General features: G+C 36.3%; 1 protein-coding gene and 1 long non-coding RNA gene across 2 annotated transcripts in view; one reads left to right on the top strand and one right to left on the bottom strand.

Moving 5' to 3' along the window:
- The window catches only part of LOC136043834 (organic cation transporter protein-like), a 72,674-nt gene that overhangs the window by 24,653 nt on the left and 25,194 nt on the right, over window positions 1-22,827 (top strand). The window contains exons 5-8 of the mRNA XM_065728769.1: window positions 4,986-5,154; window positions 10,540-10,705; window positions 17,222-17,331; window positions 20,365-20,579. Of these exons, the coding sequence (XP_065584841.1) occupies window positions 4,986-5,154; window positions 10,540-10,705; window positions 17,222-17,331; window positions 20,365-20,579 (660 nt within the window). The remainder of the gene's footprint in view (window positions 1-4,985; window positions 5,155-10,539; window positions 10,706-17,221; window positions 17,332-20,364; window positions 20,580-22,827) is intronic.
- Window positions 11,973-22,827, bottom strand: part of LOC136043836 (uncharacterized) — an 84,891-nt gene continuing 74,036 nt past the window's right edge. The window contains exon 5 of the long non-coding RNA XR_010621739.1: window positions 11,973-12,359. This is a non-coding gene — a long non-coding RNA (uncharacterized LOC136043836). The remainder of the gene's footprint in view (window positions 12,360-22,827) is intronic.

Below are 22,827 nucleotides of genomic sequence, written 5' to 3'. Positions count from 1 at the left end.
TTGTACTGACGGGATAGGTTCCAAACAACTGTAATTGGCCTGTATGAAGAGAATTTGGACATATCCCCACTATTTTTGGGAAACTCGTCGTTTTAAATTAGGGCACATTAGGAATAAGAGAGGCATGTACTCATAAGGCAATGACGAGCCAAGGGTCAGCAGGCGTGTCTGAAACTCCTTTTGGTGCCCAATTTCCTGGAGACCATTGTTTCGTCAAAGTACTCTGAAACTTTTTTTCGCCAAACTCTACCTGTTCATAGACTCTTCTTTCTCTTTGTATTCCAAGATTTCAGATCATATACTTCTTTTATTTCAAGTAATACAAAAGTAAATAATAAGGAACTGAATCATAGGCAAAACCTACCGGTATAACTTCGAATAATACAAAAGTAAAATATAAGGAATAAGTAATTGGCACAATCCCTTTAGAACACTGAAAAATTTACTTGCACAAGACACGCCAAATGGATGATGTTTAAATAATGGGTAACAAGTTTAAGCTCCTCGTATTCCAGAACGGAAAAAAAAATGTTTGCTAGTATGTTGGCTAGTATGAAATTCTGCTTAGGTTACTTATGCTCGAATGTATGAAAAGAAATGAATGGTAAGTAACTTATTTGATTGTTGTCTGAATATTATAGCCTTGAAATCCTTCAAAACACACAGTTAGATCAGCTGACTCTTCCTTCACTTGCAAGTTAAGCCAAAATTGATTATTCCACTCATCAGAAATGTGTGTGGACTGTCTCAGAATTCTTTGTTTTTTCTTTTTTTAATCTCTCTTGGACCCTTGAAGTTCTATGGCAAACATTTTATGCCTGTTCTGTTTGAGAAAGCCAAAACGTTGTAAAGTGTCGTCGAAATCATAAAGTAGGTCTTTCTGACCCTTTTGAAAATTAGCCTGGACAATTCTCTTCAGCACGACCGATTCATTTTAGAGGCACTTTTTGTTGCTCTTTCATTTTTCCAAACAAAATATGCCGTGCCCAGAATTTTCATTTGAGTGCCTTTTTTTCTAAAATTTTGCATCAGGGTTACTAGATACCTCATATACTCGACAATAGCCCGATTTTTTAATTTCTCTTCAATGCAACAATAGGTAGTGTCTACTGTCATATGTGTTTGACCCTTGGTAAGGTACTTCAGTCTGATGGTGTCGGTCCCCAACTCTGATTCATGATGCAAACATGGGCACTAAGCATAATCCAACTTTAATCTTGGACTGAACAATTGTCACACCACAAAAGAAATTTTTTCACTTCTTGCAGATCATTCATTAGACTATATATGGTTGAGACCACATCAAAAGCAGCTCTGCCGTAAATGGTTTCATGCCACACTATACAATGCGCGATCTTGGAACACTTCCTGATTTCACAGAACTCCTCTTTTATTAGCTACTTTTGTGCCTTTCGTGCCATTTGCTTATAGTTGTCCATTACCTCCTTGTCTCCTCCTTGTCTGATTCAATTAGATGCTAATTTTTACCTGCTTTTTTCATAGTGTCACAAGACTCAAATGTATCACTCTGTGGCTTATCATTCTCAAATATACGTTAGTGGTATGCATCACAGCGGCATAAAAAGCACGTGAATATTTTTAATTTGGATAGTTTTTCTTAAAATCATTGAGCATGAACTGAACAGTGGCTTCTCTAGGTAAATATCTCACGCCTGGACTGTTTACGTCGACGATATTGTGGCTGGCTTGGTCTGAAGGACTCAATATGCCACTCGACAAGCTCCTTATGCACTGTCTCTTTGCCGTTGCTTTGTCCACCACGACTCTCCTTAACTGGAAAAGTCAAAGACTCCTTGACAATCTTCCTGTAGATCTTCTCAATCCGCTTCATACTGGAAAATCCCAGTATCCACATAAATCTTTTTCATCATGCAATTACAGGTAATGGTTCTCTACTACCATCATCACAAGACTTCAGAGGTAAAAATAGCTATAACTCATCTTTTTCTTAGGTGGTTGACAACCATCCACTTTCACCCTTCTCCTGTAAATTTTAATGGCTCTATTAGTGCTTCTAAATAGGTTAAGTATTCCTGGTAGTCCAGAGCCGAGTATTCGCCATGTATATCCTCCAGCATTTCTATATGTAACACTGAACATTTCCTTTTGTAGTTAGCCGGACATCTAGGGCTCTTTGATTTGGCTTTGTCTATACTTGCTTTTCTTCTCTTGTGCTCTTCTGCACTACTGAACACATGATTTTTTGTTTTCTTGCTTTTTGTGTCGCATTATTTCTAAATTCTGCTGCTCTCACTTAAATTTTGCTAAACTGCTAAAGCCTCATCTGAAGCAATATTAGAAACTTCACCGTGTCTGAATAAGCCTTTAAATTTCTCGTCTTTGGAGGCACCAGTGGAAACCATTTAGCTTCTCATCTTTGGGGTGGTGTGAAATTTGAACATTGCGGTGTTATTCTTAGAATACTTCAGTTTCGTCACTACACACAATTTTCAATTCGTCCATTTTCTCGTCTTTTCCATTGTTTGAGTATAGCGTCTAAGGATTTTTGTCATAAAACAAGCTCTGAACAATGTCCAAATCAAGTATATATCCATTTTGCAAAGACTTAAGTTCACTTTCATTTAGGCATAGATATTTATTGGTTTCTTCATCGCCATTATTATGAGGGACCGATACTCTAGGGTACATTGTGCTCTCAATCACTTTACAACAACTTTTCCTTTTTTTCAAATATGATGAATATCCTGATATTCGGTTGATTTTTAAGCCAAAAAGGAGACACATGCCAAATATGCCAGGAGTCCAGAATAACAGGTTCAGAAAGGAGACATGTGCTCTGTACGTGTCTCCTTTCTGGCCATGGGATCCACGTCGAAAAGTGGCGTATGTCTTTTTTATCTTCATAACGGTAGAAGATAAAACAATTCTGACTGCACGACTCAATTCCTCGAGCTGATGAAACATACCCAACTCATTTTGGACCAAAAGGGCTTATGCAACCCTTTTAAAAATAACAGCTGAGTTTGTGTCAGTGAAAAACAATATTATCTGTTCTAATAGAAAATTGTTAGTATGAACTAGGACGGCAGAAAAAAAGCTTTTAATCAATTGCTGACCAAAGAAAATTAAGGATCATGAATAATTACATCGAAAAGCAAAACTTGGTCCCTGTTTTACGTCTTCTATTCTTGGTGCTAGCCGATCACAACTATTAAAGGGGGGCTTGGGCGTATGAGAAAAAGCCCCAACCTGCTTCTGTCAACTTCTTACGACAATTGTATGATTAGCACACCTTCTTGTTCTTCTTAAAAAAAGAAAACTTTTAGACAAGAATTTCCGTAGAAAAGGGCTTTTCCTAATACGAAATGCTTTTTGACTGTGATGATGATGAGTAGCATAAAGATGAATTGTCGTTTATATGAAGTTCAAGTTAAATTTTAATCTAAGCTAATATCTATAATTACTAAGAATACCTTAATTTTTACATGGACAACCCTCGCCTGAATGATTTCATAGTGGAAAATATACTTTTTTGCCTGTATAATATTGACTTCAGTATCCTGAGCAGAAAAAATAAATCCCTTCGAATTGACAGAATAACGAGACAATAGCACACTTATTTTAGGTAGAACTTTACCTGGAAATTCATACTGGGAAACACTAGCATAAGCTGAATACCCTGTTACCAGATCTCTTTAAACCCATAACTGAATGGTATAGAACATATTCTCAAGAGAAAACCTCAGGCTTGAAATAACTACTGCAAATATGCCTGCAATATAAAAGGGAATACTCTATACCCCTTGAGCATCAATATTACAGGCTTGATCACAATATGTTCTTCCCACTGAAAGAGATTTTAGGGGCGCTGATTATCAGGTAAATTTTGTTTTGATTCTTTCTTTTGCTAAATTAGATAATTGCCATTTTTGGTTCTCTCTGTTTCACCCTTCCCCTTTATTCTTAAATTTTGTAATCTTTGGCACTCCTTTTTTGCATAATATTCTGGATAATTTCTCACTTGCTCTCTAATTAGCCTTGAGTTGAAACTGCGTAGTTAGGATGGTCCCTCTTAACCAAAATGTGTCTTGCCGTATCTCTACTGGTTATGGGTGGGACAAGACCACAACACTGAAATCACCAAAAGAAGAACTCACACAATCTGTGGCGTGTCAGAGTTGATCTTGGCATCGTGGTGCCAGAAAACTTAAACTAGTGGCTTCAGGAATGACCCTGGTGGCCTATTAAATTGCGAATATTGGTGGGAGAATAGTCCACTAGAAACCATGGACCGTCTTGATCACGATACCAGACCTTAGTACCATCAGTAGTGGCACTGGTGGTCTATTACCATGTACACTAGTTGCACTTGGAACGAAAATCCTCCATATGGTTCTGAAGGAGGACCCACGAAAAGCAGAAAAGCTTGTCCCTAAACATATGCTTCGAATCTTCAGGTATGATCTCGTCCCAGGAAAGAGACCAACCTCCCAGTAATCTTAAGGCATATGTGCACTAGAGTTGCCATAACCAGGTGACGCAATTTTAAAAACAACTTTAATTTTTAAATGTGCATGATTACAATTTAATAATAATCTAAAGTAAATCAAATATGCTAGAAGCATTTTTGTGCTTAATTTTGGCTCATTTGTCATATTTCAGATTATCCACAGGATCTATTATCCCATGTCTCTCAATTCTGAGCTTAATTGAGACTTCTCCGTTAAGGTATGCATGAATTTATGCTCTGTGTTCATGGGCGTTTTTACAGACACACCGGATAAAAAATCCAATTGGAAACCTCGTTTGAGCCTGCTGGGTGGAAAAAGTACAATTTTGCGGCATTTCATTAATTGAATTATTTTGTCCGTAAAACACCAATGAAAATGTGGGCTTAGAATCTCCCCATGATATGTTTGTTCGGTTATTCTTGTAATTCATAAACAGTTTGTTTTGTTTTGGTCAACACTTTCCGTTTTAATAAGGATACACTCTTTTTTTAGGAACTGAATTTGTTGGAAGTGAATTTCGTTTGAAATTTGGATTTATACAAAACATTTTCTTCGCCATTGGCTCCTGCTCCCTTGGAATTGTTGCAATTTTTGTAAAAGATTGGAGAACTTTGCAGCTAATATATGGTGCACCTGGCTTCTTGTTGCTTTCGTACTGGTGGTAATAATTACTTTCTTTAAATTTTTAGACAAATTACCATATAAATGACCAAGGTTACGTTCTTTTTAGGGTGGAGTTTATTCAAAACCTTTTTAAGTACTAAAAATGATATTTAGTTTAATTACTATCTGCTAACCAGTTAAATAATGTACAAACTTTTGTTTCTGATGAAAATATCAACTCAGCCTAAAGAGTAAGGTAATAATGATGAGAAACCTCAACTGTATAGTAAAAAGTAAGATTTTCCAGAAGTGATTATTTTAAACCAATGGTCCCAGGATGTCGGAAAGGGGTTCATTCCAACGGGAATTAAAATTTTCAAGTGCCCTTTCCAAGTGACCAAAAAGATCGGAGGGTTGCTACGCACCTCCCATGTTATTTTTCCACAAAGCCGTCCGATCAAAATTTGCAGATAGCCATTTTGTCCAAAAGAGTTGAAAGGTCTAATAACTATATTTTTTGGAGATAGCATGACCGCCACAGCCCTTGGGGAAAGGTCTTTAAGCTATGGAATTTGCTCAATGTTTATGTATAGTGTTTCTTATTTGGAAGTATGCATGCATTTTTTGGTTTGGAGGGGGGGTTTTCGGGGAAATCTTTCACAGGTATAATTTTTCATAGGTAGGGAAGTTTCGGGGGGGGGTTAAATTTTCAGGTGAAATTCTACACTGGGGAAATTTCCAAGAATTCCTATACGAATTTTTTTATTTGCCTCTATTTTTCTTTCTCGACTCAGTTTTACATGGAGAGATTTTATTGGTAATTTTAGCCTTGTCCCACCTAAGTATTTCTAAAATCTCGATACCCCCACGGGATGTTTAAATTTTGTTACTCAAAATTTTACGTGTATTCCCCTGAGGAAACCTAAAACGCCATTAGTTTAGTATCTCTTTCTGGGGCTTCCACTAGGCATACCTTATTCTGATGAAAAATACTGTCTGTATACAACACCTTTTTGTACACTTTAGCCTATTACATCATTGCAACACTATTGTGCATCTTTTTTGTTCCTTAAGTGCATATGAATGTGACGCCATTTACGTGAAAACTATTTTTTCTTTCTTCGAAAGTAAGGCACTAAACTATTGTCCGCCTAAGGGTGCGTGTCCTGTCCGTGAGCTATCAAAATATTGCCATGCCACACCGGTAAGGCCTGTCTCCCTCGTTGGGAATCACGAATCTAGAGGGTCTTTTATTTGGGGAGGGAAAAAACTTTTTCCATGTTGGGGGAGACGGGTTTCCGGCATTATTGGAAAAAAGGACCGGAAAGTAAATAAAATAAAAGTTTTTTCAACTGAAAGTAAGGTAAAACATTCAAAATTAAAACAAACAGAAATTTTTGCATATACTAGGGGGGTTGCCCTTTCGTCCCTACCTCACTCTTTACGCTAAAGTTTGATTCTTTGTCCCAATTCTCTGAGAACGATTCCCGGATCACAAGGGAGGTTTAGTTAAAATAATAAGAATTAGTTTTTTAAAATACTAAAAACTTTAGCGTGAAGAGCCAGGTACTGAGGAAGGGCAACCTCCTTAATTTACGTAATTATTTCTATTCGTTTTAAGCTTCCATTTTGCTTCTTACTTTCAGTTGAAAAAAACTTGTTTTCGTTGAATCTGATAATAAAACCGGAGTCGTCTAAGATATGAACATGGACTTTAGAAAAGGAAAAAAATTACAACGCTCATTATCATGCTGAGTAATTTGCTTTGATGAATGCTTTCCTTTACAAATTTCTGAATGATAAAATATTTCAATTAAATATTACTGAAAATAGAATAAAAAAAGCTAAACTAAAATTAATACTAAAATAAGAAAAAAGCACTATACATAATCCTAAGAGTATCAGAAATTCGAAGAACATATGTTGCCTATTAATTTTTGCCAATTTGGCATATGCTCTTTTAACTACTCCTAATAGCACATGCTTTTTGAAATATTCTTTATTTAAGAATTCAAAAATCTTTATTTAAGAAATATTTTGTGCATAATCGTAATTTTTCCTTTTTTTTGGGGGGGGGGGGGCAAAGGTATAGCTGATGCCACCTGTTATGATGTATATTTTAAGATTAAGATGTATGAATAAATTTACTGAAAATCAGATTTTAAAAATAATAAAATAAAAGATATAAAAAAAATTATTTCGCAGAATCCTGAGAACCCCGAAACTTATTTTAAAAGTAATTTTTCTTTGTAGCTTATGCTACTTTTGGCTGATTTGGCATCTTATGTTTTAATACCCTTTGTGCTGTTTTGGTTCTTGGTTTTTGGGCCACTGCTATCGAACATCAGAGGCAACGCTACAGTTTTGCCTATAGTAAAGGCCATACGGCTCCAATATTATTTTCCATAGATACTTCATATGGAAGGGGTAGTCGTACAAACTTCGGAGGGCCTCACTCGATAGGAAATCAGAAGTTCCAGTGCCCCTTTTAAAAGTCAAAAGTGATCTTGGATCAACTAGCCCCCCACACCACTTTTTCCCCAAATCTATCAGATACAAATTTTGAGATAGATATTTTGTTAAAAATAATTCAAAAGTCAGATAAAATATTTTGGTGCTGAAACAACCCCACAGGGCCCGGGAACAGACGTTGTAAGTTATGCCCTGGGGGAATACATGGTTCAATGGAAGGAATGCTCATATAAACTTCATAGAGGGCTCGTTTGATTTGAAATTTTAAGTTCTAGTTCACTTTTTAAGAGTAGAAAGAGATCAGAGGGCAACTGCCCCTCCCCCAAATGCTTTTTTCCCAAAATGAATCAGATAAAAAAAAATCGCATATGCATTTTCTTCAAAATAGTTCGAAGGACAGGTAACAAAAACTCCGTTGTCGGCACACCCCCCCCCCCCAGGGCCCGGAAACAGGTGTTGTAAGATATGCCTTGGGGGCTTATGTGGTTCTTGTGGAAGGGATGTTCGTATAAACTTCAGAGAGGGTTCATTTGATCGCAAATTGAAAGTTCTAGTTCACTTTTCAAACAGTTCGTGGTAATGAACTGTAGTAAGGAGCGACCCGGCTCAATAGTAACCGAAACTCCAAAAAACGAAATTTTTATACCAATAGTTACATCAAAACAATCGCATTCTAATGTTTATTTTAAATAATGTAAGTTTCATCAAGTTTAGTCTTACCAATCAAAAGTTGCGAGCCTGAGAAAATTTGCCTTATTTTAGAAAATAGGGAGAGACACCCCTTAAAAGTGACAAAATCTTAACAAAAATCACACCCTCAGATTCAGCGTATCAGAGAACACTACAGTAGAAATTTTAAGCTCCTATCTACAAAATTGTGGAATTTTGCATTTTTTGCCACATGACAGACCACGGATGCGTTTAGTTTGTTTGGTTGTTCGTTTTTTTTCCCCAGGGGTTATCGTATCAACCCAGTGGTCCTAGAATGTCGGGAGAGAGCGAATTCTAACGGGAATTAAAAGTTCTATTGCCCTATTTAAGTGACCAAAAAATTGGAGGGCACCTAGGCCCCCTCCAACGCTCATTTTTTCTCCCAAAGTCATCGGATCAAAATTCTGAGACAGCCAGTTTCTTCAGCATTGTCGAAAAACCTAATAACTATGTCTTTGGGGAAGATTTATTCCCCAAAGTCCACGCAGGAGGGGCTGCAAGTTACAAACTTTGACCAGTATTTAGATATTATAGTAATGGTTATTGGGAAGTGTAGAGACGTTTTCAGGGAGATTTTTTGGTTGGGGGGAGGGAATTATATGGGGGGAACTCTCCACGGAGGAATTTGTCGTAGGGGAAGAGAATTTCCATGAAGGGGGGCGCAGGATTTTCTAGCATTAAAAAAAATATATGAAAAAGTTTTTCAACTGAAAGTAAGGAGCAGTATTAAAACTTAAAACAAACAGAAACTATTACGTATATACTGGGGCTCACTTTCTCCTAATACCTCGCTCTTTACGCATAAGTATTTTTAGTAATTTCAACTATTTATTCTACGTCCTTTGTGATTCAGGGGTCATTCTTAAGGAATTGGGACAAAATTTAAGCTTTACTGTAAAGAGCGAGGTGTTGACGGGGGGCGAACCCCCTCATATAAGTAGTAAAAACATACTAATATAGAAGTTTGTTATGCAAGTTAATTCGTAAGTTACATATATTTTTACGAATAAAAACGTTCGTAAAAAATTAAAAGTTCTAGTTCCCTTTTTAAGTAATCAAAAATTTTAGGGTAACTAGGCCCAATCCTCCGCTTCTGTTTTTTTTTTTCAAAATCGTTCGATCAAAGCTGTGAGAAAGCCATTTAGCTTAAAAAAAAAATTAATATGCAAATTTCGTTTTAATTATTCATATCCGGAGAGCCAAAATCAAACCGTGCTTTAATTCAAAACTGTTTAGAAATTAAATAAAAAAACTAGTTTTTACTGTTTTTTACTGTTTTAAAAAGTAGAGTTGATAGAAAGAGTTAAAATTAAGTGTAAAGAGCGGGGCGCTGAGGAGGGAAAAGCCCCTTTCATATACGGAGTAATTTCTGTTCGTTTTGAGTTTTAATGTCGCTCCTTACTTTCAATTAAAAAACTTTTTTTTATTTAATTGGAACAAGAAATGCCTTAGTGCTTATATTAAAATATTTTGCTTATCTTGTAGAACCCCCCTCCCTCGGCCATCAGAATAACACGTGCAACCATCTGCTTGGATATGATTCCATTCTATTGAAGTGAAGTATTCAGGTAACACAGGTCGACGTCATATGTGGTCCATAACGTCTTTCGAGGCCTCTCTTGCTTATATGTCCAGCATGCTAATGAAAAATCCAAGATACCTCCATCAATGGGTTCTGCTAATGTCAGTAATTAGGGATAACTTTACTAGTTCCCTAATGATTTTGTCTTAGAACATTCTGATGAATAAATACACAGAAACCCTTAGAGATTACTTGCTTTCAAAACCAGTAATTTTCTTTTCTTATTGCTGGTTAAGGCTCCACGCTTCGGTAGCATACAAAAGAAGTTGTATGGTATCTCTGTTCAGAAGCCACAGTTATAAGTGGCCTTGACTGGTCTCATGTCTCTCTTAGACATAGACACAGACTTTCCTGCTATATTACCCAGTGGAATTCTAAGAATTAATTAGATTTTTCCTTAACGCATTTTCAAATAGTCATTTCATCTCTGTGTTGTTTATCTCTTTCTGTGTTAGTGCCTGATTTTACTTGTGGATGTCTTTAAACTGTTGGAACTTCTGTTGCTGCCAGAGGAAATTGTTTGAGTGTTTCAGAAAAAGAATAGATAAACACAGAATCTCTCACTTCAGGGTAATATTGAGATCTTATCTATCCACTTTTGGGGAGTTTATATCCAGAGGTTAAAAATTTTGGCTTGGTTTGTGAATTGTTCTTAGAGTCTTATTTTCTGCGTTCCAGGCTTTTGCCCGAGTCGTGTCGCTGGCTCATAAACCAGGGTCGTCTTGAAGAAGCCAAAAAAATTGTAGAAATGGCTTGTAGAGTAAATAAGAAGACAGTGCCACAACATTTACTTTGTACTTCGTTGGATGGAACTGGTGCACTAGATTATGATGCAGTCGACAAGGTGAGTAGCATTGCTTATTAATACAGTGCAAATGCAAATTGGACTAAAAGAAGCTGCTCCTGAAAGAAATACGCTAATTGAACCTTACCAAATTCACTAAGACTAGGAATACATGATGGTGAAGAGGTGATGTAGGGTAATGGGAAGATCGATCCGGTGGACAGTTTCACATACTTAGGTAGCATTATTAGCAAAGACAGTGGGTACAATGAAGATGTTAAATGTACGATAGCAAAGGCCCAGGGTATTTTTTTCACAGTTGAAAAAAATTGGGAAGAATAGGAAGATAAGTCTGTAAACCAAGATTAGACTATTGGAAACTATTATGATGACAATGGTCACGGATGGTTCTGAAGTGTCGGTGATCGAAAAAATAGATGAGGAAATTCTAAAGGAATTCCAGAGAAATTTCTTACGGATTGTATTGGGTACCAGACTCACCAGAGGGGAGGATGTCTAAAAAAATTATTTATGATAAATTGGAACTTTCTGGGAGGGTGTAAATACGGATGCTTTATATAATTGGGATGGAGGAGAAGCATGCATAGCTGTGTTGACTTCAGGTGAGATGGGGCTAAAATGACCTAGTAGTAATAGTAGTAGAGTCACCAGGGCTTTAGCTCATACGAGTCGACATCGTAGCTTAGACTTAGGGTTTCCCATCCATTTTTTTTATTTATTTTTTTTTTATTATTATTATTTTTTTCGCAAAAACCTAGGAGAGGCTTTGATTAATTGAGTTGAATGTTCTAGAATCATTCCTTACGGCCAATTGCTTTTTGACACAACCCCCTGAAGGCCCTTTTTTAACACTTTTTGTATAGAACAGTCATAGATCTAAAAAGTTCAGCTTCGTGGTCAACATGACCATTGCAGCCCCATGGCTAATGACACAAAATAGCGCAAATAGTGTTATCAGATAGTGTTTATGGAGAAAAAAAGGCGTGTTTGGCATTAATCTCTATAAACGCTTGGGATCAAGTTGAAACTTTCTGAGACTGTTGAAGAAAACGTATGATATGATTTGCTCAAAATTTTTGAGGTATGATCCTCGAGATGGGACTCTTTAGGACGAAGTAGCAAGGCAAGAAATCATGAGGCCATGCGTCCTCAGGTTATCAAAACAGTGTATTTGCAAAATCTTGAGCGTGACTATACAGAATTACAATCAATAAACAATCAAACTTAAACAAACAGAATGTGTCATAAATAAGTAGTGAAAAAGCGTTTTCAGTTATAATAATAATAATTTATTTCTTGCCCACAACAACACTATAAAAGTATTAAAATGTGGAGTACAAACAATTAAATACACACAAAAAAAGCAAAACATACAAAAAATGAAAAGTAATGACAATAGAAATTTTTTACGTTAATACAAAAAATTAAATAAACACACATAATAACGAGCTATGAAAAAAAATGAACATTAGATACACACAAAAAATGAAATTCAAAAAACACAAAGAGAAAAACAAATACACACACGAGGTCAAGGAAAAAAACGGATAAGACGGTGGTGAGGGGATAGGTGCGCAGAAGCTGTACTGCAGAGTTGTCTGTGAAGAATCTCCAACTTTAAAGTTATGTCAGGAACTGAGAATTTTTAACAAGAGTCCGGTTTTTTGTCCAAGGTGGAAGATACAGAAGAAATCTGCAAAATTTGAAATAATTTATCCGAATTCTTTTTAAATTACCATTATTAAGAAGGGGAAAAGACCTGAAGCATAAAGGACAGAATGATCACAGAAAGTAGAATAAAGTTTAGCCAGCGTACGTCTGTTATACTTCCCTCTATTTGCAACAATTTTTGCATAACCAATCTGAATCTTTTTACTTATATCACAAACAGTACGCTGACATAAGCTCGAAAGATTGTTAGTAATAGAGATACCAAGCCAACGAATACAATCAACAAGAGGGATAGTGAAGTTATTACAGTGAAGGGGAGTAGCAGTAATACATTATAGGGAAGAAACTCACATTTATCTATATTAATTGAAAGGCCAATATCAGAGAAAGCATCAGAAACTATAGAGACCATTTTGGAAAGACCCTTTTTGGGACGGCTAATCAGAAGCAAGTCGTCGGCATACGCAAGATAAGAAACATTAGCAAGACCAGAAAGGTATGTACCTGAAATCTTAGCCAGCACACTAGAAATACAAATCTTAAAAAGCATAGGGGACAGAACACCACCCTGCCTAACTCCTCTCCGCGTTCGTATAATAGTGTCTGGTGCAGATCCTAATTGAAGAAACGAATTTGAATACCAAAACCTAAGAAGCATTATAATAGAGAGATTGACCAAAGAATTATACAAGGAAAAAATGAGCTGACTATGGACCACACTATCAAACGCTTTCGAAAGATCCAAAGCACAAATATAAAGACCATTTCCTTTGGAAGAATTATCAGCCAATAGAGAAGACAGAATCCTATGTGCATGCTGACAACCCACCCCACTCCGAAAACCAAATTGGTTCTCATCCTCAATAATATTTTTAGTCAAAAATGGTAGAAGGATATACTCAAAAACCTTACTAATATTACCAAATACAGTAATAAGTCGATAGCAAGAACAATCAATCAGTGACTTTCCCCTTTTTAAAATTGACGAAACAGTGCCACACAGAAAACTCTCAGGTACGTATGAAGTACATAGACACATTTGAAAAAGAAGCTGAAAGTGAGATATAAGGGGGGTGCATTCAATCGGCATATGCCTTTTAGAAATACCATCCTTATCTATTGAATCAGATTTTAAACTTTTAACAGCATTCATTATGGAAGAAAAAGATATGGGCACTATATGGCGTTGCGAAAACGTTGTACTAAAGAGGGGGGTAGGAAGGCGAGTATATACAGAATGCACTGAATAATTAATCACTGAAAAAATCGAAGAATAATGTTTATACCAAGCTGAAGTTGGAAGGCAATTACTTGTCATAGTTTCATCATTTATCTTGTCAGAATTGATCACTTTTCGCCAATCCTCCCTACTTACAGGGAAATCCATACCGCGGTAACGGGCCGACCTCAGATAACGTTTATAATTGGTTTTAGTTTTACATTTGATATCAGCGACACACCCAGAACTTGGCCGACCCCATTCATTAATATCTGGAGCCATAATTTTGCTTTAATTTTTATCGACTTTAAACAAGGGTCAATTGACCAGATAGGTTTTTGTGTTCTTTTACGAATACATTGTCGAGGTACGGCAGCTTCTTCTGCCCTTTTCATACACATCACAAGATGGTTATAATAACAGTCAATATCGGCTTTACCATTCGTAGGTACCTGGCGCTGAAGAAGATGATATGGAACACGTATGGTAGAAAGCAGGGTTGTCAAGGTAGAGATGTAGTGCGGTATATTGGCTTTGCTCCAATTACTTTTTTCAAACCACTTCGCTTTTCCTCGCGAGCAATTGGTTTCCGATGGATCAATATCCATTGTAAATGTCGCAGAAATTGGCATGTGGTCAGTATCTTGCTCGTTAACATGAACAGAAGCAGAAGAAGAGATAGTACCAGGCGAGCAAATAATATGGTCAATATCACTTGTGCTTCCAGAATGATGAACATATGAAAAATTGTGGGATTTGGGCACAACGCGGTATGAAGGAAGACACTCAAAAAGCAGTTCACTTCTCACAGAAGATCGATTAATATCAGTATTTAGGTCCCCAATTATTATATACTGTAGAGAGTTTAACAGTACCGGATTCACAAGATTCTTAAGCAGACCACACGCCTTTCCGAATTTAGTTAAGGATCTGATCGAGTATCCTTCATATGTGAGTGAAGAGTTTATAAATACAATACTGCCGACACGCACAGCCAAAAAAAATTCGTCGGAGTAGAAGAGTACTGGGGAGGGTAGATGAATGTCCCGTTTAAAGACACAGGCTAGTCCACCGGAAGGGCGACCGCCAGTAGCTTTTGCTGGACTCAGGAACGCAGTATGGTGCTGACTTCGACGCAAAAAATTTAAACTTGAAGCAGTGAGAAGATGCTCCTGGAAACATACCAAATCGTAGGAACCGTACAACTCATCAATAACAAAATCCTTATCTTTGGTGCCATTTATATTGAAAGAAATAACTGAGATTGATGCACTCATGGTTGAAAGGCGGATTTGCACTTTATTCGATTCTTAATAACGGGGCAGGAAAAGCTATAGGAAGGGTGTTTTTGGCCGCAATTTGCGCAATTGGGATCAGCAATGCATGGCTCATCTATTGTTGATATGTGCGGCCCTCGACGATGAGCACATTTCGGGAGAACGCTGGGACAGGAGTACTGTAGATGGTCTAGTGATCGGCATTTAAAACAGCATTTGGGTAGGTCCTTAAACTCGTAAACAGGAAAAATTTCGTAGCCCACTCTGAGGCCATGCTTGAAAAACGTAGATTGCGCAAAAGAATCCAAAAACTCGATTCTCACAGACTTAGATAGGCCCAATCTCTTAGCATCTATGATACCATGTTGGCTTCCGAGTACCGTAATGTCAACGTCGGTAGGAATATTACGTGATATACCAAAAAACCGCTTGGAAACCACTTTTGTTGTAGTACCGGAGATTATGTTCTGGATAGACGAGCAGAAGTCCTCCATAGCAGACTTGTCCATATTAATATACCACTTGTCATTGATGGGCTTTACGCTACGTACTAATTCATGTCCACTAATTTGGTCTATAGCAGCTTTTCGCTTAATAGGGTCAGATAAGGCGTCCGGCACCTTTGAGACGATAACTGTTGCATGCAAATCTATCACTGAAGCCGGCTTGGGTAATTGAGGGAAGCTCAATTCATAATTGTCAAGTTTTGAAGACATTCCCAAAACAACTTGATGGAGCTCATTAAATTTTGAGAATAAAGAGGTGTAGGCAGTGGCAGGGTACTTCCGTAGGACGCTTTATGACGAATGTCGGAACATCAGTGTCAGTCTCTGGTAACAAGTATCGTCACTGGTAACAGGCATCACGCTGGTTCAATTAGTTCAATAATAATAGCTCAATATTTTTTTTTCTACAATTCATGCACAAATAGTTCTTTTGATAATCCTCTTATGTAGGTCAAGGTTACACGTCACTTTATCCTTAACCAGTTATTGCGAAACCTGGAATTATAATGAACTAATTTTCATTCGATGAGAGCTTATAGCCGAGTGTTGAAATAGTTCACAATTCTTAAGCTAAAAAGCTAAAAAGATATCTCATCTTTACATATTCACTTGCCATACTTTAAACATAGATTAAGAATAGAAACAAATTTAGTTTCAAAAGGAAAAGTTCTTTTATGTAAAGGTAAAAGAGTAAAGTTGTAACTTATGCAAGCACCAAGTCCACCAAACATAAGGAAGATACAGCCTGTCCCTCAACTCTAATGTTTAAGCTGAATTTTAAATACAATTAAATATAAAAAAGCAAGTTTTTTTTAACTGCAAGTAAGGAGCGGCATTAAAACTTAAAACGAACAGAAATTATTCCGTATATGAAAGAAGTTGTCCCCTCCTCAGCGTCCCGCTCTTTACGCTAAAGTTTGACTCTTTTTCACAGTTCTACTTTTTAAAACAATAAAAACTTTAGCGTTTAATTTAATTCAATTAAACCAGGCCTTCTTCAACCAGTGGTTGCGACCCCAAATATGGTCGCGTAGCGAAATTCTGGGGTCGTGAGATATTCTAAACTTAAATATCTAAATACGGGATTTTATAGTATTGACACTCATCTCAGTGGGAAAATGGCTTGTTTCCCACCAGACAGTCTTGTTTTGATGGGACACTGGCCAGAAAATTCTGGAATTTACTCGCCGGCTTAAATCTTGGCTAATTTTATTGTGATCTGGCTTATCTTGTTATTGCAAAAAATACAATTTTGATGAAAAGTAGGACATATAATGATTGTAACTATATTCACTGCAATTTTTTTATTTAATATTTTTTTATGTTTCTAAACAAACTATAATTTGCGGAATTTTATAAAACTCTCTGTCATCATATGTATATGTATATTGCTATCTAATAAATAAATCATCAAAAGATATTTATTTATCTTTCTTTTGTATTTCTCTCCTTTTGTTCATCGTTCATCGCTAGAAAATGTAGAAGGGGTCTTACGACCAGCAGTGTCAAACATTTCACCAAGATTTAATTTGTTATGCAATAAAAAACAAACAGACCCATCTCACTAAAGTTTTCCCTTTCATTTTAATTTAATCTGAACCACTCACAGGTAAGTATAATAAAGACAATTTTCAACTTTTTGCGGAATTTTTTTTTTAGATTTTTGTATGCTTCTAAACGAATCCTAAAGCTTTGTATTTCCATTTGTATATGGAAATATTTTCATATGTATACGGGAAGGAAGCCTCCCCCTTCCTTCCCGAAGTTGCACTTCGAGGGTTGCTTTCAACGCCCCTTTTCAGACGCCCGCGGTTTTGATTATTTTTATATGCGTTAAAATTTCTTGTAATTTCTAATCAACTCGGGATTCTCTCATTTCTAGAATGAAGCTAAATCAGGTGTATCTTCGAAAACAGCCACTACTGGAAGTATGCTGGAAGTACTGAAAAACAGGATCCTTCGCAAAAGGACTTTCCTTATGTTTTTTGTGTGGTAAGTACAAATTTGCTATAAAAGTTAAAATAAAAACCTTTTCGCATGCTGACCAATGGTTTGCGTTGCGCAAGTAATTATATTTAGATACGATACATTCGGTCGGGAGTGCAAATGCGTGGTTGGAGGGAAAATTATCTGACGTTTCCCATGTTTTCCCCCCAGATATCTCCATATGCCCATTTAGAGGTGGGTTGACACTGGCTGAGCTTACCGAGTCACACTATTGACCCCCCTTCCAACCAAAATTAACAGCGACGCCAGGACTCAAACCCCTGACCTCAGGATTTCAAGTCAGGGTCACTGATCACTCGGCTAGGAGGGTTCATAAGTAAAAATTGGATATAAAATTATTCGCCCCCTATAATAAAATTATATTTTATTTGCCCCCTTCATATTCAGAATTTTTTTTATGTTTAAGTTTTCACTTTAGTTGGATTTTTTTTCTCAAATTTTTTTTAAATTATATCCAAATCCGGCATGGAGATTAGGAAATGAACCAACGATTCGATATTTTGAATTCCAGCTTGACTCATTAGTGGCATATGTATTCATACATTTACTCCTGTTGTCATGTTTATTTACAATATTATTGTGAATTAATATTTCCGTGGTATAACTACAAAATTCTGTTTGTTTCTCAAAATGGTTCCAAAAATGTTAATATAACTAAACTTTTATTGCTGTTATAATGAATTTGCTCCTCCCGCCCTTCCACCATGAAAAGAAAGCATTCTTACACATGGACTAAGCCTGCTGGTAGATGCGTAATACAAAATTGCCGCAATTTTCTAATTAAAAAACAAAGAAGGTGTTAGTGAAACAAGGTGAATCAAAATACTAACATTACAATCTTGGAGGTATATTAAAGGGTCTTTCCAAAGTAGAACAATAAGACAGTGGTAAAGGTGGGCCTGTTGGTAAAGCATTTTGGCCTGTTTAGCTTAAATCTGGTAAAACAGCTGGTAAAATGTTGCTTATCGGAGCATCAAGGAGGCACACTCGTGCCTCTTTAAAGAGGCGAACCACGACAATGTTAAGCGGTCTTCGGCTCCAGTGGTCGCAGAGGGATGGGGAGGGATGAATTTTGTAGCCCGAGCTCCAACTAAGAAACCTGCCAAATTTCATCTCCCTCCGACTTTTTCTTCATGGGGAAAATCTGGCCGAAAATTTCGACCCACCAACCCCACCCCCCCCCCCCCCTTTAACGTTGTCCGATCGGGCTGAAATTCACAAGTTAAGGTCCCCTAGGGCCCAGGAGCTTATCCGCGAAATTTCAGCTTGATCCGATAACTCCTTCCCTGTTTTCCAGAAACCACGTATAGCCACATAATGTTCATGTTCTTTTTTTTCGCCACGCCTACAGGTCACAGCTGACATCGGATCTGGGTGTACGAAGACTCATTCGACGCAGAATTATCCGAGTAATTTTGCTTGAAAGTTTCGTCGGAAAATCTTAACCCCCCGATTTTCTAGCTTAGAGAAACCCCATTTCCCCATAAGAGCCCATGTTAAGTTTTTTTTTTTAAAGTTACGAATTTCAACATTCAAGTACATCAAAATGATCAGCTCGACATGTTGAGACTGACTGAAAGAGTTAAAGAGGCTGCGTCCCAAAGTCGAACCTTAAAACGTGCACGAATTAGGAGAGGCAGTTGGGGGGCTGCCGCCCCCCAAACCCCCCGCTTTTAAAGACTCTTTTGTGCAGTTTTTTTGTTGTTTTCATATTAACCCCCCGCTCTTGGCTTCGGAAAGGCCCTCTTTTAATTAACAAAACAAAAAACCTGGACAAAAGAGTCTTTAAAAGCGGGGGGGGGTTGGGGGGCGTCAGTCCCCCAACTGCCTCTCCTAATTCCTGTATGTTTTAAGGTTCGACTTTGGGACGCAGCCTCTTTAACTCTTTAAGAAAACGAAGTTGTTTTCATATTATTTCTGTACGTTTTTCTACAATCCATGGTGGATGTAGTTTAATAATTCCTGTACTCCTCGTACAGGAATTAGGACTGCCTCTCCTAATTCCTGTACGTTTTAAGGTTCGACTTTGGGACGCAGCCTCTTTAACTCTTTAAGAAAACGAAGTTTTTTTCATATTATCTTAGCTAAGGACTTTAGCATACTAAGTGAATACACCCGAATCAATGAACTCTACCACGCAGCATTTTCATATCGGAAGGATGCCCATTCGAACGGAAAGCGGTTCTTGTGCTCTTTTCAAATAGTATAAATATAAGTAAAAATTCAAGTTTTTTAACTGAAAGTAAGGAGAGACCTTAAAACTTAAAACAAACAGAAATTATTTCGTATATGATAGAGGCTGTTCCCTCCTCACCACCCCGCTCTTTGCGCTAAAGTTATTTTTTATTGTTTTAAAATGTAGGGTTGTGAGAAAGAGTTAAACTTTAGCGCAAAGACCGGGGCGTTGAAGAGGGGACAACCCCTTTCATATGAGGAATAATTTCTATTAAAAAGAAGGTCGTATAGGAATTATGTCAAAAATCCCCAGTGTAACATTCCCCCTGAAATATTCACTCCCCAGGAATTCCCCCCACGAAGGATTCCTCCCAATAAAATTCACCCCAAGCATCCCCCCCACTCCAAAAAAGGCTTTATGCTTCTCAATAACGAATACTATGTAAACAATGGACAAAGTCCACAACTTGCAGTCCTTCCCCAGGGACTGCGGGGGATTATTTTACACCTAAAGATATAGCTGTTAGATTTGTCGATGATGCTGAACAAAATGGCTATCTCAAAATTTTTGATCTATCTCAAATATTTTTCTTACTTTGTTACTGAAATTGATTTATGTACACTTTTTTGTCTGGAATAATTTATAATGATTATAATAATGAATTATAATAATGATTAATAAAATATAATAATAAATAATTTATAATAATCGTCTGGAGAAAAATTGTCTAGAATTTTTAATTACATTTACTGTCTGTTTGTCTTATTTTCTATTGTCTTATTGTCTATTGCTTATTGTCTTTTTGCAGCAAAGACAAGTATTAATGACTTTTATTTTATTAGGTTTTCAGTATCAATGTCATTTTATGGGCTATCTATGGTTTTAACCGACTTGAGTGACAACTACATTCTCAATTATGAATTAGCGATGTTAGTGGAAATACCATCCCATATAACGAGTATTTTCTTAGTTGGAATTCTTGGTAGGCGAACAATGATGTTTGGTTCGACCCTTGTAGGGGGCATTGGATGTCTTGCAGCTGGATTTGTTCCATCAGGTAGAGTAGCACAATAATTCATTGCAAGTTTAAATGCAATTTTTTTTTAATTATTTGAGAATTGAGAATCATGAGGGAGAAACCACTTACAGAATGAAATACAAACCGCCAAACATATACAAAACATCAAGTTTCATGAACCAGAACAGTATAACTAAATTTCTTCTATTTCTTCTATCCATTATTTTTTTTAGACGATTTTTTGATTACATTCGTCCTTCATTGTTCATATATGAACAAATGTGTGAGACATATGTTGCAATGCTGTTTTATTTGCTTTATTTTGATTGGTAAGTTTTTTCAAATGTCTTGAAATATTAAGCTACATTTTCGTTTAGCTTTATTTAGTAAAGTAGTGAAAAAACAGAATTTGGTTTCATATTTCAAACAATTTTGGTGTATAGTATTAATAGTTTAAGTTTAGTTAAGTTTAGTTAAGTTTAGTTAAGTTTTATTAATAGTTTAAGTTTTGAGATAATTCTAATTAACGTTACCTTGAAGAACGAGGGACTGTAAAGGGGATATCATTCTCATATACGTAATAATTTCTGTTCGTTTAATATATTTCCCTCTAGGCAAGCAGTGCCATCATAACATGTTTTTGAAGGGGGGCTTTCACCTTCTCCTAGATTTTTCACTACCTATCCCCTAGTTTTTTTAAATACCTCTTTTTTTATAGTTTTATTCAAAATACCCGTTCAGGTATTTTCATGGAAAAAATTGAAAAATATCAAAAGTTACTCCTCCCCCAAGTTTTGATATACATATAGATTACCCCATCCCCTAATTTTTGTGAATTCATACCCTTGGACTTAATAAATTATAACTAAAGAGCAGCAAGGCTACTGCACGGCTCAATTACCCAGTAGGATATCCGCGTTCACGAGACAAGACTAGGGATTCCCAGAAATAGGGAACCTATTCGTAGTCAACAGTTTTCAATTTGATTTTGTGAATTCCATTTATCGAGCAGGTATTCAACTGATAAACTCTATTTTAATTAAGAGACATCAATTATCGTTATTTACTTATTTTTTACGTTATTTTTATTTTATTTTATTTTTTTTACGTTATCGTTACTTGTTTTTATATTTAGGTCAATGACTCAGAAAGGAAAGATTCATTAGTGACTATCTAGCAACACTCTTTTAGTATAGCAACTCAGCAGGCTTACAGTCTGGCCTTGGACAGAATTAAAACTAACAATGAAAACAACTGAAATAAAAAATAATGTCTGTATGTTTTCTGTGAGTCTTATCAAAGCTAAGGATAAGAAAATTAGCTAGGCATCATGTTAGAAGAAAATAAATGTAAACAAAGAAAATGATTAAGCGAAGGTTCGACTTTGTATTTGAGAAAATTGTTATTATTTTTTTTTATCTCTTGTCAAAATGTCACTCTGTTTCGACACTTGTCTGTCTAGTTCGGGCCCAGTAGTCTATGCTATTGAATAGGTTAAAATTTAAAATTTCTAGGCCATTTTGCTTACAAACCCAAGGAAACGAATAAAAGTAAACAAACAATTTTCTGCATTGTCATCTTTAAGAATTTTTATTTCAAAAATGAAGTAAAGCTGAAAAGTCACACTTGCCTTTTCAAGTTAGATTGTCCAGTACGTTGCGTAGAATACGGTATATAACCTCCTGCATAGAAACCTGCGAACCACAAACCTCAAATAGACTGAAATTGACTATAGCCATTTTCTGCACAATTTCAATAAAAATATTTGTGAAAACTAACAAATTTCCAGATTCTCATTTCTGAGAAATTATCTTTTCAAAAATGAAGACAACCCTCATAAATAAACGGTCGTTTAGTTTGCCTCACTGATTATTTCCCTTTTGGATAGTAGTGATGTGAAACAGCATATTTTTTCTTGTAATTAAAAAGAAACTTTCCGAAAAAAAAGTTTTCCAAAAAAGTAAAGACCATACTTAACTTAAAATCAGTAGATACAAATAACTATTAAAATTTAAACTCAAAACGCCCTGAAATAAAAGAATAAATGAAACCCAAAACGAACAGAAATTAAATAAAAAATCTTATCAAACAAAAATACAATAGGTACTACTGTAAATAGAGAGAAAATTAAATTAAATATGCAAATCAAGCTTGAAACGAACAAAAATCACTACAAAAGAGAGTTTGGGTCTTGCCTTCTTCTCTCGCTTTAAAAGTCTAAAGCATACATACTGCGTCATTGGCGCTTTACTGAATTACCTATATGTGTCTTGAAGAGTCTTGGAAA

This window comes from Artemia franciscana, chromosome 2 (assembly GCF_032884065.1).
Source record: "Artemia franciscana chromosome 2, ASM3288406v1, whole genome shotgun sequence".
Lineage (NCBI taxonomy): Eukaryota > Metazoa > Arthropoda > Branchiopoda > Anostraca > Artemiidae > Artemia > Artemia franciscana.
This window is presented reverse-complemented; position numbering and strand designations above follow the sequence as displayed.